The 16,607-nt window shown below is 38.8% G+C and overlaps 1 protein-coding gene across 1 annotated transcript in view; it reads left to right on the top strand.

Annotated features, from left to right (window-relative positions):
* Nucleotides 1–15,048, top strand: part of cbln1 (cerebellin 1 precursor) — a 33,648-nt gene extending 18,600 nt beyond the window's left edge. The window contains exon 3 of the mRNA XM_087797812.1: nucleotides 13,314–15,048. Coding sequence (XP_087653938.1) covers nucleotides 13,314–13,511 — 198 coding nt within the window. The 3' untranslated portion in view covers nucleotides 13,512–15,048. The remainder of the gene's footprint in view (nucleotides 1–13,313) is intronic.
* Nucleotides 15,049–16,607: the final 1,559 nt, after the last annotated feature.

The raw sequence follows: 16,607 nt of genomic DNA, 5'->3' as shown, positions 1-16,607 counted from the left end.
ACACATGTCAACTTGTTTTGTCATCTCTGTTACACATGTCAACTTTTTTTATCATCTCGGCTACACATGTCAACTTGTTTTGTCATCTCTGTTACACATGTCAACTTTTTTATCATCTCGGCTACACATGTCAACTTGTTTTGTCATCTCGGTTACACATGTCAACTTGTTTTGTCATCTCGGTTACAAATGTCGACTTGTTTTGTCATCTCTGTTACACATGTCAACTTGTTTTGTCATCTCGGTTACAAATGTCGACTTGTTTTGTCATCTCGGTTACAAATGTCGACTTGTTTTGTCATCTCTGTTATACATGTCAACTTTTTTTATCATCTCGGCTACACATGTCAACTTGTTTTGTCATCTCGGTTACACATGTCAACTTGTTTTGTCATCTCTGTTACACATGTCAACTTGTTTTGTCATCTCTGTTACACATGTCAACTTGTTTTGTCATCTCTGTTACACATGTCAACTTGTTTTGTCATCTCTGTTACACATGTCAACTTGTTTTATAATCTCTGTTACACATGTCAACTTGTTTTGTCATCTCTGTTACACATGTCAACTTGTTTTGTCATCTCTGTTACACATGTCAACTTGTTTTTTCATCTCTGTTACACATGTCAACTTGTTTTGTCATCTCTGTTACACATGTCGAATTGTTTTATAATCTCGGTTACACATGTCAACTTGTTTTGTCATCTCTGTTACACATGTCAACTTGTTTTGTCATCTCTGTTACACATGTCAACTTGTTTTGTCATCTCTGTTACACATGTCAACTTGTTTTGTCATCTCTGTTACACATGTCAACTTGTTTTGTCATCTCTGTTACACATGTCAATTTGTTTTATCATCTCTGTTACACATGTCGACTTGTTTTGTCATCTCTGTTACACATGTCAACTTGTTTTATAATCTCTGTTACACATGTCAACTTGTTTTGTCATCTCTGTTACACATGTCAACTTGTTTTGTCATCTCTGTTACACATGTCGAATTGTTTTATAATCTCGGTTACACATGTCAACTTGTTTTGTCATCTCTGTTACACATGTCAACTTGTTTTGTCATCTCTGTTACACATGTCGACTTGTTTTGTCATCTCTGTTACACATGTCAACTTGTTTTGTCATCACTGTTACACATGTCAACTTGTTTTGTCATCTCTGTTACACATGTCAACTTGTTTTGTCATCTCTGTTACACATGTCGACTTGTTTTGTCATCTCTGTTACACATGTCAACTTGTTTTGTCATCACTGTTACACATGTCAACTTGTTTTGTCAGCTCTGTTACACATGTCAACTTGTTTTGTCATCTCTGTTACACATGTCGAATTGTTTTGTCATCTCTGTTACACATGTCAACTTGTTTTGTCATCTCTGTTACACATGTCAACTTTTTTTGTCTTCTCTGTTACACATGTCGAATTGTTTTTTCATCTCTGTTACACATGTCAACTTGTTTTGTCATCTTTGTTACACATGTCAACTTGTTTTGTCATCTCGGTTACACATGTCAACTTGTTTTGTCATCTCTGTTACACATTTCAACTTGTTTTATCATCTCTGTTACACATGTCAACTTGTTTTATCATCTCTGTTACACATGTCAACTTGTTTTATCATCTCTGTTACACATGTCGACTTGTTTTGTCATCTCTGTTACACATGTCAACTTGTTTTGTCATCTTTGTTACACATGTCAACTTTTTTTGTCATCTCTGTTACACATGTCAACTTGTTTTGTCATCTTTGTTACACATGTCAACTTGTTTTGTCATCTCTGTTACACATGTCGACTTTTTTTGTCATCTCTGTTACACATGTCAACTTGTTTTGTCATCTTTGTTACACATGTCAACTTGTTTTGTCATCTCTGTTACACATGTCAACTTTTTTTGTCATCTCTGTTACACATGTCGAATTGTTTTGTCATCTTTGTTACACATGTCAACTTGTTTTGTCATCTCTGTTACACATGTCGAATTGTTTTATCATCTCGGTTACACATGTCAACTTGTTTTGTCATCTCGGTTACACATGTCAACTTGTTTTGTCATCTCTGTTACACGTGTCGAATTGTTTTGTCATCTCTGTTACACATGTCAACTTGTTTTGTCATCTCTGTTACACATGTCAACTTGTTTTGTCATCTCGGTTACACATGTCAACTTGTTTTATCATCTCTGTTACACATGTCAACTTGTTTTGTCATCTCTGTTACACATTTCAACTTGTTTTATCATCTCTGTTACACATGTCAACTTGTTTTGTCATCTCGGTTACACATGTCAACTTGTTTTATCATCTCTGTTACACATGTCAACTTTTTTTATCATCTCGGCTACACATGTCAACTTGTTTTGTCATCTCTGTTACACATGTCAACTTATTTTGTCATCTCGGTTACACATGTCGACTTGTTTTGTCATCTCTGTTACACATGTCAACTTTTTTTATCATCTCGGCTACACATGTCAACTTGTTTTGTCATCTCTGTTACACATGTCGAATTGTTTTATAATCTCTGTTACACATGTCAACTTGTTTTGTCATCTCTGTTACACATGTCGAATTGTTTTGTCATCACTGTTACACATGTCAACTTGTTTTATCATCTCTGTTACACATGTCAACTTTTTTTATCATCTCGGCTACACATGTCAACTTGTTTTGTCATCTCTGTTACACATGTCAACTTATTTTGTCATCTCGGTTACACATGTCGACTTGTTTTGTCATCTCTGTTACACATGTCAACTTTTTTTATCATCTCGGCTACACATGTCAACTTGTTTTGTCATCTCGGTTACACATGTCAACTTGTTTTGTCATCTCTGTTACACATGTCGAATTGTTTTGTCATCTCTGTTACACATGTCAACTTGTTTTGTCATCTCTGTTACACATGTCAACTTTTTTTATCATCTCGGCTACACATGTCAACTTGTTTTGTCATCTCTGTTACACATGTCAACTTGTTTTGTCATCTCTGTTACACATGTCGAATTGTTTTATAATCTCTGTTACACATGTCAACTTGTTTTGTCATCACTGTTACACATGTCAACTTGTTTTGTCATCTCTGTTACACATGTCAACTTGTTTTGTCATCACTGTTACACATGTCAACTTGTTTTGTCATCTCTGTTACACATGTCGAATTGTTTTGTCATCTCTGTTACACATGTCAACTTGTTTTGTCATCTCTGTTACACATGTCAACTTGTTTTGTCATCTCTGTTACACATGTCGAATTGTTTTGTCATCTCTGTTACACATGTCAACTTGTTTTGTCATCTCTGTTACACATGTCAACTTGTTTTGTCATCTCTGTTACACATGTCAACTTGTTTTGTCATCTTTGTTACACATGTCAACTTGTTTTGTCATCTCTGTTACACATGTCAACTTGTTTTGTCATCTCTGTTACACATGTCAACTTGTTTTATCATCTCGGTTACACATGTCAACTTGTTTTATCATCTCTGTTACACATGTCGAATTGTTTTGTCATCTCTGTTACACATGTCAACTTGTTTTGTCATCTCTGTTACACATGTCAACTTGTTTTGTCATCTCTGTTACACATGTCAACTTGTTTTGTCATCTCTGTTACACATGTCAACTTGTTTTGTCATCTCAGTTACACATGTCAACTTGTTTTATCATCTCTGTTACACATGTCAACTTGTTTTGTCATCTCTGTTACACATGTCAACTTGTTTTATCATCTCGGTTACACATGTCAACTTGTTTTATCATCTCTGTTACACATGTCAACTTGTTTTGTCATCTCTGTTACACATGTCAACTTGTTTTATCATCTCTGTTACACATGTCAACTTGTTTTATCATCTCTGTTACACATGTCAACTTGTTTTATCATCTCGGTTACACATGTCAACTTGTTTTGTCATCTCTGTTACGCATGTCAACTTGTTTTGTCATCTCAGTTACACATGTCAACTTGTTTTATCATCTCTGTTACACATGTCAACTTGTTTTGTCATCTCTGTTACACATGTCAACTTGTTTTGTCATCTCTGTTACACATGTCAACTTGTTTTGTCATCTCTGTTACACATGTCAACTTGTTTTATCATCTCTGTTACACATGTCAACTTGTTTTATCATCTCTGTTACACATGTCAACTTGTTTTATCATCTCGGTTACACATGTCAACTTGTTTTATCATCTCTGTTACACATGTCAACTTGTTTTGTCATCTCTGTTACACATGTCAACTTGTTTTGTCATCTCAGTTACACATGTCAACTTGTTTTATCATCTCTGTTACACATGTCAACTTGTTTTGTCATCTCTGTTACACATGTCAACTTGTTTTATCATCTCGGTTACACATGTCAACTTGTTTTGTCATCTCTGTTACACATGTCAACTTGTTTTGTCATCTCTGTTACACATGTCAACTTGTTTTGTCATCTCAGTTACACATGTCAACTTGTTTTATCATCTCAGTTACACATGTCAACTTGTTTTGTCATCTCTGTTACACATGTCAACTTGTTTTATCATCTCGGTTACACATGTCAACTTGTTTTGTCATCACTGTTACACATGTCAACTTGTTTTGTCATCTCTGTTACACATTTCAACTTGTTTTATCATCTCGGTTACACATTTCAACTTGTTTTATCATCTCTGTTACACATGTCAACTTGTTTTGTCATCTCTGTTACACATGTCGACTTGTTTTGTCATCTCTGTTACACATTTCAACTTGTTTTATCATCTCGGTTACACATTTCAACTTGTTTTATCATCTCTGTTACACATGTCAACTTGTTTTATCATCTCTGTTACACATGTCAACTTGTTTTATCATCTCGGTTACACATGTCAACTTGTTTTGTCATCTCTGTTACACATGTCAACTTGTTTTATCATCTCTGTTACACATGTCAACTTGTTTTATCATCTCGGTTACACATTTCAACTTGTTTTATCATCTCTGTTAAACATGTCAACTTGTTTTATCATCTCTGTTAAACATGTCAACTTGTTTTATCATCTCGGTTACACATGTCAACTTGTTTTGTCATCTCTGTTACACATGTCAACTTGTTTTATCATCTCTGTTACACATGTCAACTTGTTTTATCATCTCGGTTACACATGTCAACTTGTTTTATCATCTCTGTTACACATGTCAACTTGTTTTATCATCTCTGTTACACATGTCAACTTGTTTTATCATCTCGGTTACACATTTCAACTTGTTTTATCATCTCTGTTAAACATGTCAACTTGTTTTATCATCTCTGTTAAACATGTCAACTTGTTTTATCATCTCGGTTACACATGTCAACTTGTTTTGTCATCTCTGTTACACATGTCGAATTGTTTTGTCATCTCTGTTACACATGTCAACTTCTTTTGTCATCTCTGTTACACATGTCGAATTGTTTTGTCATCTCTGTTACACATGTCAACTTGTTTTGTCATCTCTGTTACACATGTCAACTTGTTTTGTCATCTCTGTTACACATGTCAACTTGTTTTGTCATATCTGTTACACATGTCAACTTGTTTTGTCATCTCTGTTACACATGTCAACTTGTTTTGTCATCTCTGTTACACATGTCAACTTGTTTTATCATCTCTGTTACACATGTCAACTTGTTTTGTCATCTTTGTTACACATGTCAACTTGTTTTATCATCTCGGTTACACATGTCAACTTGTTTTGTCATCTCTGTTACACATGTCAACTTGTTTTGTCATCTCGGTTACACATGTCAACTTGTTTTGTCATCTCTGTTACACATGTCAACTTGTTTTATCATCTCGGTTACACATGTCAACTTGTTTTATCATCTCTGTTACACATGTCGAATTGTTTTGTCATCTCTGTTACACATGTCAACTTGTTTTGTCATCTCTGTTACACATGTCAACTTGTTTTGTCATCTTTGTTACACATGTCAACTTGTTTTATCATCTCTGTTACACATGTCAACTTGTTTTGTCATCTCTGTTACACATGTCAACTTGTTTTGTCATCGCTGTTACACATGTCAACTTGTTTTGTCATCTCTGTTACACATTTCAACTTGTTTTATCATCTCGGTTACACATGTCAACTTGTTTTGTCATCTCTGTTACACATGTCAACTTGTTTTGTCATCTCTGTTACACATTTCAACTTGTTTTGTCATCTCTGTTACACATGTCAACTTGTTTTGTCATCTCGGTTACACATGTCAACTTGTTTTGTCTTTCTTACACATATCAACTTGTTTTATCTTTGTTACACATGTTAATAAATAAGTAATTTATATTTAACAGTAATGGATTGACAACACAAAAAGTAATCTCTGTTACTCATGTCGACTTGTTGTGTTGTCGTCTCAGTTACACTCTTGTTGTGTTGTCATCTACACACTCCGAGAGACTTTTTTGAACATCCTGACAGAAGAGAGTTAATCGAGCCTGGAGTAACAAAAGCGTCCAAAGGAAGGAAAGTTACGAAGGTGAAAGTAGACATTCTGTGATATTTCTTCTATGTGAGTTACATGATCCTGGTCGTTGTTTTCTTGTCATCTCAGTTACACACTAGTTGTGTTGTCATCTCAGTTACAAACTTGTTGTCTTGTCATTTTAGTTACACACTTGTTGTCTTGACATCTCAGTCAAAAACCTGTTGTGTTGTCATCTCAGTTACACACTAGTTGTGTTGTCATCTCAGCTACACACTTGTTGTCTTGTCATCTCAGTTACACACTTGTTAGTTGTGCTCGTTGTTTGAGACACTTCGTTGATCGTGATTGGCTGAAAACACGTCACATGGGAAGAGAAACGTGACGAGATACTCCAGCAGACGTTTGAATCGTACGATCAATAAATATCGAACGATCATGGATTTTGACCTTCTGGTAGCAAAAGCTTTAAACAAATAGAAGAATTGTCGTATTTGAACAATAACTTTGAGTTCCCATGGCAACTGCAGCCCTGGCTTAAAGGTGGGGTAGATGTTCTTGATAATGTTGTGAGCAAGAATTTTTCGAATTTTGCAGAAACTTTTGGCCTCGAGTGGAGAGGGCGGGACACCTGGGTTTGATTGACATGTTAACCACCCAATCATTTTAATGGGTCACTTTAAATAATAATTTTCTCTTTTACAGTCGTTTTTGTTGCTCACGCGAGTGAAATGTTTTATTTTTGTTTGAGAAATCAAATTTATGTGAAGTTCAAATCAAATAATTTAATAATGAAATTGTTCCAGAATCAAAACTTTAACACATTTTTTGGACAATTACACAAAAAACTTTATAGACTTATTTCTAATAAGTATTTCCAAGTTATTTTTACTGCATTATTTCAGCAACAACAATATCCTGAAACTATCTTCCGTGGAAGTTCAGCTTCTCGACGCTCTTGAGCCAAGAATTGAACCCATGACCTCAGAGGTTGAAGTGAACTCTTCTTAATGATGTGACCCCGGACAGGAAGTTGTTGCAGCGTTTGAGCAGGTGTGTTGTTGTTCGCTCCATCTTTTCCTGTTGCTATCAAAGGTCGACACAGAACTACACACAGTTACACAACAGTCAGAAGTACTTCTTCATATTTAATCTCAAGTGTGTTAGATTCTCACTTTGAGGGGAAAAAGAAAAAGCAGGAATTAGATTTTTTTAAAATTAAATCAAGTTCATATAAATTGAGGGGAAGATGAACCAAAAACAATTTAATTAGAAAAAACTCTTTAATTTTACATCAATATTTAGTAAATAATGGAAAATAGAAGCGACTTAAAGACGGATTGAATCACTTTCTTATGGTGAATTAAACCTAAAAGTTGATTAAACAGATTGATTTATGTCATGAATAATAAAAACATATATTTTGTGCTAAATTCTCTCGTTTCTCTTCATCATTTTTGGATGATTTTTCCACGACATTCATAAATAGAGAAACATTCTCTTTGAAAGAGTTTGAAACATTGATACGTCCGAGCGACTCGCCGGCGCCGTCGCTCCTCGCGGAGTTTGACTCGCGAGCGTCACGTGACGGCGTGCTCCGACAGGTCAAGAGGTCGCGCCCCTTCACTCCTCACGGTGACCTCGGCCTCATCCTCCTCAAGACGAAGATCTCGTTCCTTCCGCAGTGGAAACACGTTTGAAAGTCTCTGCTGCTTCATCTTCAAACATGCTGCAGTTTGGCTTCGCACGTAAACAAACTATTTTTACTGATCTAGTAGGTGTGAAGTCCCATCAGGCTCCACACGGATGGAAGCAGAAGATCTGCAGCTTTACAATTATTGCGGAGGAGAAGCTGCCGAACGCAACACGTTCCCCACAGTTCTAACGTAGGTGTGACGCTAGCTAGCGCTAGCTAGTCTCGGGGTGACATCCTTTAATGCCCGGAATGTTTCTCAGCACAACACACGACGGTCAACACGGTTGACTCACGTAGAGAGAGAAGCTAGGCTGCGTTCGGCGACTCTCGTACGAGTGCGAACAGAAAAAATAATTAATGGACGCTTTGCTAAGAAGGCGAGAACTGGACGAGCCGGAAGAAAAAGAAAAATAGTTGCGAGATGAAGCTTCACTTGAGGAGGGACGAAGCACCGACAGTGTAGAGGTCAGAACGAAGCATGGAAGTCATACGTTCTGGCGACTGCGGCTCATACAATAAAAAAAGTGATGGAAGAAAAAAATAGAACGGTTAAGAAATACTATTACATTGACATTGTTTTTAAAACTCAGCTAAAAACTTGAAATTGTCTTATTCACTGTTACTTTTGTTACAGTTCTTTCTTTAAATAACTTTTAACTTTCTGAAGGTTTATAACTCCTGTGTTCAAAAAAAGGAACCTTATGAATAAAATGAATTATTATTTATTATTAGAAAAAAGAAAAACAAAGTAATTAATTAAAATAAGTTAAAAACGAAAATAAATTGTTAAAGAAAGAACTGATAAGTTAAATTAATATTTAAATAAATTAATGTCAAAAGAAATGAATCCTTAAAAACTAAATGCTAAAACAAGAAGACATTTTTCACTATTTCTTTTCTTTGTCCTCAATGTTGCTGGATCAGTACATCTTGGCTCGATGAATTATGCCTGCGGTGTGTTTTTGAAATAAAAAATAAGTTAATAAACTGAAATCAAATCTGAAAGAAACTTGTCTCTTTGGAAATAAATAAAGATCAGAAAAATATTTAATAAAATGTGAAAAGAATAAAGTAAATGAGAAAAAAATGGCCCCACAATTGAATGACCAAAGAAACAAACACAATACACATACGATCATAGTTAATAGTTAATAGTTCATAGTTCATAGTTCATAGTTCATAGTTCATAGTTCATAGTTCATAGTTCATAGTTCAAGTTCATTGTTCAACTACATACGTTCATAGTTAATAGTTAATAGTTAATAGTTAATAGTTAATAGTTAATAGTTAATAGTTAATAGTTCATAGTTCATAGTTCATAGTCCATAGTTCAACTACATATGTTCATAGTTAATAGTTAATAGTTAATAGTTAATAGTTAATAGTTCATAGTCCATAATTCATAGTTCATAGTCCATAGTTCATAGCTCATAGTTCAAGTTCATAGTTCAATTTCAAATTTTATAGTTCAAGTTCAAGTTCATAGTTCAAGTTTATAGTTCATAGTTTATAGTTCATAGTTCATAGTTCATAGTTCAAGTTCATAGTTCAAGTTTATAGTTCAAGTTTATAGTTCATAGTTCATAGTTCATAGTTCAAGTTCATAGTTCAAGTTTATAGTTCAAGTTTATAGTTCATAGTTCATAGTTAAAGTTCATAGTTGAAGTTCATCGTTCATCGTTCATCGTGAAAGTTCATAGTTCATCGTGAAAGTTCATAGTTCAGGATGAAAACAAGGGTCCAGCTCCATACAAACCACTGTCCCACGCGTGGATCACGATGAAAGAAAAGAGTTTCTGTGAATCTTCTGATCTGCGTTTCCTCGACACACGTCAGCGACGTCGTCGTTCAGGAGGTCGAGTTCAATCCTTCTCTTTATCAGGAGCGACGTCGTAGAGAAGAGAACCTCGAGCAGGACGAGTGACAGGAAGGGAAACGTGGAAGACGATAAAAATGAGGGGAAGATGAAAAGAGAAAGTGACAGAGAAAAGACAGGAAACCAAAAAAAACAAAAAACAGTCTCATTGTCGTGTCAAAATTGATGATGCAATAACAGGATGTCATCGTGTCACCGATTCTTCTTGCTCTCCCTCCAATCTGTCCTTCCTCTCCTCCTCCTCCTCCTCTTCTCCTCCTCCTCCGCTGCCGCCTTTTTTCTCTTTCTCTTAATTGCTGCTCATGCATTAATGAACGCAGATCGATGGACTTCTACCATTATATGCTGCTCTTACATCGCTGTCTGGACGTGTGTTGAAGTTCTCAGCCCCGAGACCGACATATTTATTCTGGTCAAGTGTTGCTTCGAGTCTGCTTTATTAGACCCATACATCACTGGACACACACACACACACACACACACACACACACACACACACACACACACACACACACACACACACACTCGGCGGCGCCTTGTGAGCGTGATCGGCGACAAAACCTTCTCGTTTTCCTCAACACTCCAGTCCCGCTCGTCGACACAGCTTCAGTCCAGGGCTCGATATTTTTCGCCGGCGTATTATGGGATGTTCGACGGGCTCAAGCTGTGCGAGGAGACGGCGGTGACGCGAGCGTGATCAAGTTTTCTTCCTCCGCGACGAGAGAAACTGAATCAACCTCCAGCGTGAGACGCAGCTGTTGTTGCGACCGGACCAGAAGCCCCTCGTCCATCGATCACTCCGGTCCTCCTGTTTGTTGTTGAGCGCCGATTAGCGGAGGAACACCTACCCTTCCTTTAGGAGCCTATTGCTCACAATCGACTTAAGAACACAACATTACCTAAAGCGATCGTTCACCCATATTTAACTCATGTCGACTAATGAGATCTGTTCCTTTTTAGAGTTATGGACAAAAATGTAAGTCAATGCTAACGTAGCGACTGATGCTAAGTTGTCTTCGTCTTCATCGCCGTCCAAAAAGACACTTAAAAAACATCCAAATACTTCCGTACTGCTCGTCTGTAACGTCCATCTTGTGTTGAAGCCTCAAGGTGAGAAATTGTTCCAGAAAAAACCTTAAACACTCCTATATTATTCGATTGTTTTTAGCGGATGCTGCAATGCTAGCTCCCGGGCCAACATCCTGCACAGACAGGAAGTACTCAGTAAATATCAGTAGAGACAGTAGAAACTTGTCGTCGTGTGGAGGCTTCAATACAAGAGAGACGTTACAGACGAGCAGTTTGGAGGTATTTGGATGTTTTTAAGTGTCTTTTTGGACGAAGATGAAGACGAAGACAACTGAGCTCCGGTCGCTACATTAAAATGAACAAAAAATTTTGTCTATAACTCTTAAAAAGAACAGATGACTCCCAACTCTTAGTCGACATGAGTAGAAAACGAGTAAACTTTGAATCACTTTAACTTAATGAATAATAAAAAAGATATAAAATTTGACCGTCACATGCTCCTGCGCCAGAGTGCTGGACGATCATGTCACGTCAACCTACTACGGCCTTCCGTCTCCGTGCTCTTCTCCTATTGGTCGGCTCTTCTAAACCCCGCCCCCGCTCACCTGAAGTGGACGAAGGATCTAATCCTGAATATGAATGTGTTCCTGGAGGCAACAAGAGAAACACAAACGTGAATTATTAGCATGTTTGGTGAGATCAGAATCTCCACGGCGGTCGCCACGTCTGCGCTGCTCTTCAGAGTCTCTGTCAAGACGTGCACATTAAAATAAAAGTCATCTTTTAATTTCCTCTGAGTGTTTCCATCTCTTTTCAGAGAGCAAGAGTGCTCTAGATGGTGACAGGCTCTCTATCATCCGCTGCCCACACACACACACACACACACACACACACACACATGCACACACACACACACACACACACACACAGACTCACACACACACCTGTCCAGCGGTACCTGAGGCGGTTAAGAGGATAATTGTGTGGTGATTGGTCTGCTGAACATTTGTTTTTGAAATATTTCAGGCTGTTGAGAAAAAAAAGAGTGAAACCATATTGTCGACCTCGCAGCTGCGCCGCGACCCGGGCGTGACTCAGACTCGGACTAAAAGCTTTGTTACATCCTCCAGAACCGAGTCAAACACCTACAGAGAACGAATAATTCAAGCTTGAGTCGTAGACTCTTCTTAAGCTAACGCCGCTCGTTAGCGTTAGCTCCCTAGTGCTATTAATGGGTATCTTTTTTTTTTTGTTCATTAAAGGAGGGGAAGGTGTTCCTCAAAACATTGAGATCAAGCTTTATGTTGAAAGGATTCTGTTGTGAATGTTCCCTGAAACTCCTAAAGCTGTGTAGCATTGATGCTAACCTTACCGCGTGACATGAGGTGCAGAAAAATGGCGGTCGAGTTTGATCGATGTGGCAAATTACGAATAATCGGACAGTGACGCCCATGAGCTACTTGCACAAAATGACTCTTCAGTTTATTTTTTTTTAAATGGCAATAGAATAAAACTGTTGCAGAAATTGAGCTTTGAAGTTTTAAACCGGGTGTGGGTATACTGGATGGGGCTCAGCTGCTTGCTTAGAGACGTCTGCCAAAAAGGAAGATTGTTTGAAACACAAAGTAAAACAAGAATTAAATGAACACAAAAAAACAAAGAAAGACACTTATTATAGTGAATAGTTTAGGATGAAAAGTTTCAATTCATTCTTTAAAAAGAACAAAACATTTTTGATTGAACTGAATCCAAAAATGACTATAGGTTTGTTACGGAATAGAACCGAACACAGTTTTGAAAAAAGGTTAAAAACCCAATTTGAAGTCTGGACTCTGTCGTGAAATAACGGTCGACATGGACGAACATCGGATTCAAACTTTTTGAGTTTGTCTCGTTATTCAGGAGCGTCTTGGACGTTTAAAGTTTCCATGCTTTTCGAGCAGCGGCGATTAGGAGAGTGCAGTCAGGGCGGAGACATCGGGAAGTTGAGGTCGTTTGAAATCGGAATCACCGTTTTACGTACAATTTATATTGATATTAGTTTGATATATTACCACTATTTTTTTGATTGACATACTGACAAAAACGACGAAAGAGAAGATGAACAAAAAAGCATTAAAATGAATGTTTAAAAATGACCAAAAAATGGAAGTCGTTAGTTTTATAGTAAAGGTCGAAGCTTCGATGATTTCCTGCTCGACATCTTCCTTCAGTTACACCATCTTCTCTCAGTTACACCATCTTCTCTCTCTCCCTCAGGTGAGTCTCATGCACAACGGCTGGCCGGTGATCTCGGCGTTCGCCGGCGACCAGGACGTGACGCGCGAGGCCGCCAGCAACGGCGTCCTGATCCAGATGGAGAAGGGCGACCGGGCGTACCTGAAGCTGGAGCGAGGGAACCTCATGGGCGGATGGAAGTACTCCACCTTCTCCGGCTTCCTGGTCTTCCCCGTGTAGAGCCGAGGAAGAGGAGGATGGGACACGAGGAGGAGGAGGAGGAGCTGGAGCGAGGGATGAAGGACAGCAGTGTTAAAGGGGCGAACGAGAGAACAATTAGAGAGCAGAACACGAGAATGAAAAGGCCAGCTTCTTCACTTCCTTTCATCACTCCATCCGTCCCTTCCAGACAGGAAACCTCTGGGCTGAAACTTCGGTGTGACCGTCCCCTCCTTCCCTCACTCATCCCTCCATCCATCCATCCATCCATCCATCCATCCATCCATCCATCCATCCGTGGACGCAGCTTCCAAGAATGTTTCTCTGGACTCTCTCGTTCTCTTCAGCCTCGGGGGTCCGGGAACGGCGGCTGTGATGTCACCAAGAAAATAGACCCCGGGGTCCGAGAATCCGTGGGAAGATTCTCATCCACGTGACCAACGTGTAAATAATTTCATCCGCACGTCATCATTGTTTCAACGAAATCTAAACAAGTTCTAAATTATGAGCTCAAGTGTGTGTGTGTGAGAAACAACCGTGTGTGTGTGTGTTAAAAAAAATGTGTGTTTGTGTTTGCCTGATTAAAAAAAAAAAGTGTATCTGGAAAAAATATCTCCAAAAAATCAATTATTTCAACTTTTATTTCCAGGTCAAAAAGGTAAATAAACACAGACATGACGCATCGAGCCCCGATTCAAAGATTCAACCACGACTCGTCTTTAAAGTGCATGAATATAACAAACTAATCACACAAGAGTGTTTATGATTTAACGTTTTTTTTAAAATACTTTTCTTACGTTTGCTTGCTGTCGCTGAATCATTCGATCTTGGCTCGATGCATCATGTCTGCCACATGTTTTTTTTATCAGTTTTTCTGGAAACATGTTCCACATGATCCCACAATCCATTGCAAATATCGAGGCGAGTTCAGGATTAAAGCTTGTTTTAACTTTGTATTGACATGTCTGTCATTCTGGTAGATGTAACGTGGCTCGATTGGTCAGGCCTGGCGTCACATGCTATTTAAAATAATAATCTACAGTGGACCCTGTTTATTAAAGGGGATCACTTTCTGAAAAAACTTTATTATCTTGTAAATGGTGTCATCTTTCTCTGCAACCACCATCTCAGTAAAGGTGACCTGAGCAGCTCCCATAATGCTTTGCCGCCCAGCCAACCAATCACAGCGTTCAACCCCTGTTGAGATAGAAACATAGACATTAAAAATGCACTTTTGTTGCAACCAATCAGCCGCCTGGAACCGACAAAGAAAACATGAACATCCGTCATTTCCATCCAATCTGGCCAAGGACCCTCGTCACGTCTGCCACAGAGCAATTGGTTGGTTGAAAGCCATTCGCTGCCAAGCTTATCATCCATCCATCCATCCATCCATCCATCCATCCATCCATCCATCCATCCATCCATCCATCCATCCATCCATCCATCCATCCATCCATCCATCCATCCATCCATCCATCCATCCATCCATCCATCCCTCCTTCCCTCTCTCCCTCCCTCCTTCCTTCCCTCCCTCCCTCCCTCCCTCCCTCCCTCCCTCCCTCTCTTCCTCCCTCCCTCTCTCCATTCATCCCTCCCTCCCTCTCTCCCTCCATTCATCCATCATCCATCATCCATCATCCATCATCCATCCCTCTCCCCCCGTTCGTCCATCCATCCACCCATCATTCCCTCCATCCATCCAACCATCCATCCATCCATCCCTCCATCCCTTATCCCCGTCCGTCCATCCATCCACCCATCCATCCATCCATCCCTCCCTCCCTCCCTCCCTCCCTCCCTCCCTCCCTCCATCATCTCGTCTTCATCTGTACATTTTTCTTTGTGTACATTCAAACACATACTGTCCTCGCCCTCCCGGCTCAGTTTCGTCTCCAAATATCTCCTCGAAAGTGCTGCAGACCCGACGACCTCCGTCGTAGCGTCACTCGACTCACGCTTGTGTGTCGTGTCAAGACTTGTTGCCACGACGAGAGCGTATGATCCGTGTATATCCTGTACTGAGTGTTCTATAAGAGAAACTATAGTTATCGTGATCGTGTGTGAACATCTGGGCTGTTCTGATCAAATATCTGCTTCTTATTCAGTTACCACCAGAAATCTTCTTTCAGTTCCCGATATAACCCGCTGTAAGATACGTGTGAATATTTAGACGACGACGAAGAGATTTCTGATTTATCAACCAATCAAATGAATTTATCTACTGTTTTCTTATTGATTTGCTCTCAAGAAATGAATAAAATGTTCTGTACGTTTATTTTTTTTAAACCAACTCTGAGCCTCGAGTCTTCCTTTACTGTGTGCGTGTCTTCTTGTGTGCGTGTCTTCTTGTGTGTCTTCTTGTGTGCGTGTCTTCTTGTGTGTCTTCTTGTGTGTGTGTCTTCTTGTGTGTCTTCTTGTGTGTGTGTCTTCTTGTGTGTCTCTGTGTGTGTGTGTGTTTATTTTAGTGTGTGTCTTCTTGTGTGTGTGTGTGTGTTCATTTTTGTGTGTGTCTTCTTGTGTGTCCTTGTGTGTGTCCATTTGTGTGTGTGTGTCTTCTTGTGTGTCTCTGTGTGTGAGTGTGCATCCATTTGTGTGTGTGTCTTCTTGTGTGTCTCTGTCTGTCAGTGTGTGCGTCCATTTCTGTGACATGTATGTGTGAGTTTGTGTTAGCATATGTGTACATTAGCGTGTTTGAATTTGTGTGAGTTTGTGTGTGTTTCCTAATGCATGGAGTTGCATTTGTGTGTGAGTGTGTTGGTGTGTGCCTTGGCGTATTTGGGTGACGGTTAGTGTGTGTGATTGTTAGCATAGTTCTACATTAGAGCGGGTGTGTGCGTTAGTATATGTGTGTAATAGTGTGTGTTTGTTAGCATATGTGTGTATTACTGTGTGTGTTAGCATCTGTGTGTATCAGTGTGGGACTGTTAGCATATGTGTGTTAGTGTGTGATTGTTAGCATATGTGTGTTAGTGTGTGATTGTTAGCATATGTGTGTTAGTGTGTGATTTTTAGCATATGTGTGTTAGTGTGTGATTTTTAGCATATGTGTGTTAGTGTGTGATTTTTAGCATATGTGTGTTGGCATACTTTATATTTGTATTAGTGTGTGTGAGT

Source organism: Callionymus lyra, chromosome 8 (genome assembly GCF_982586985.1).
Source record: "Callionymus lyra chromosome 8, fCalLyr1.hap1.1, whole genome shotgun sequence".
Taxonomy (NCBI): domain Eukaryota; kingdom Metazoa; phylum Chordata; class Actinopteri; order Syngnathiformes; family Callionymidae; genus Callionymus; species Callionymus lyra.
This window is presented reverse-complemented; position numbering and strand designations above follow the sequence as displayed.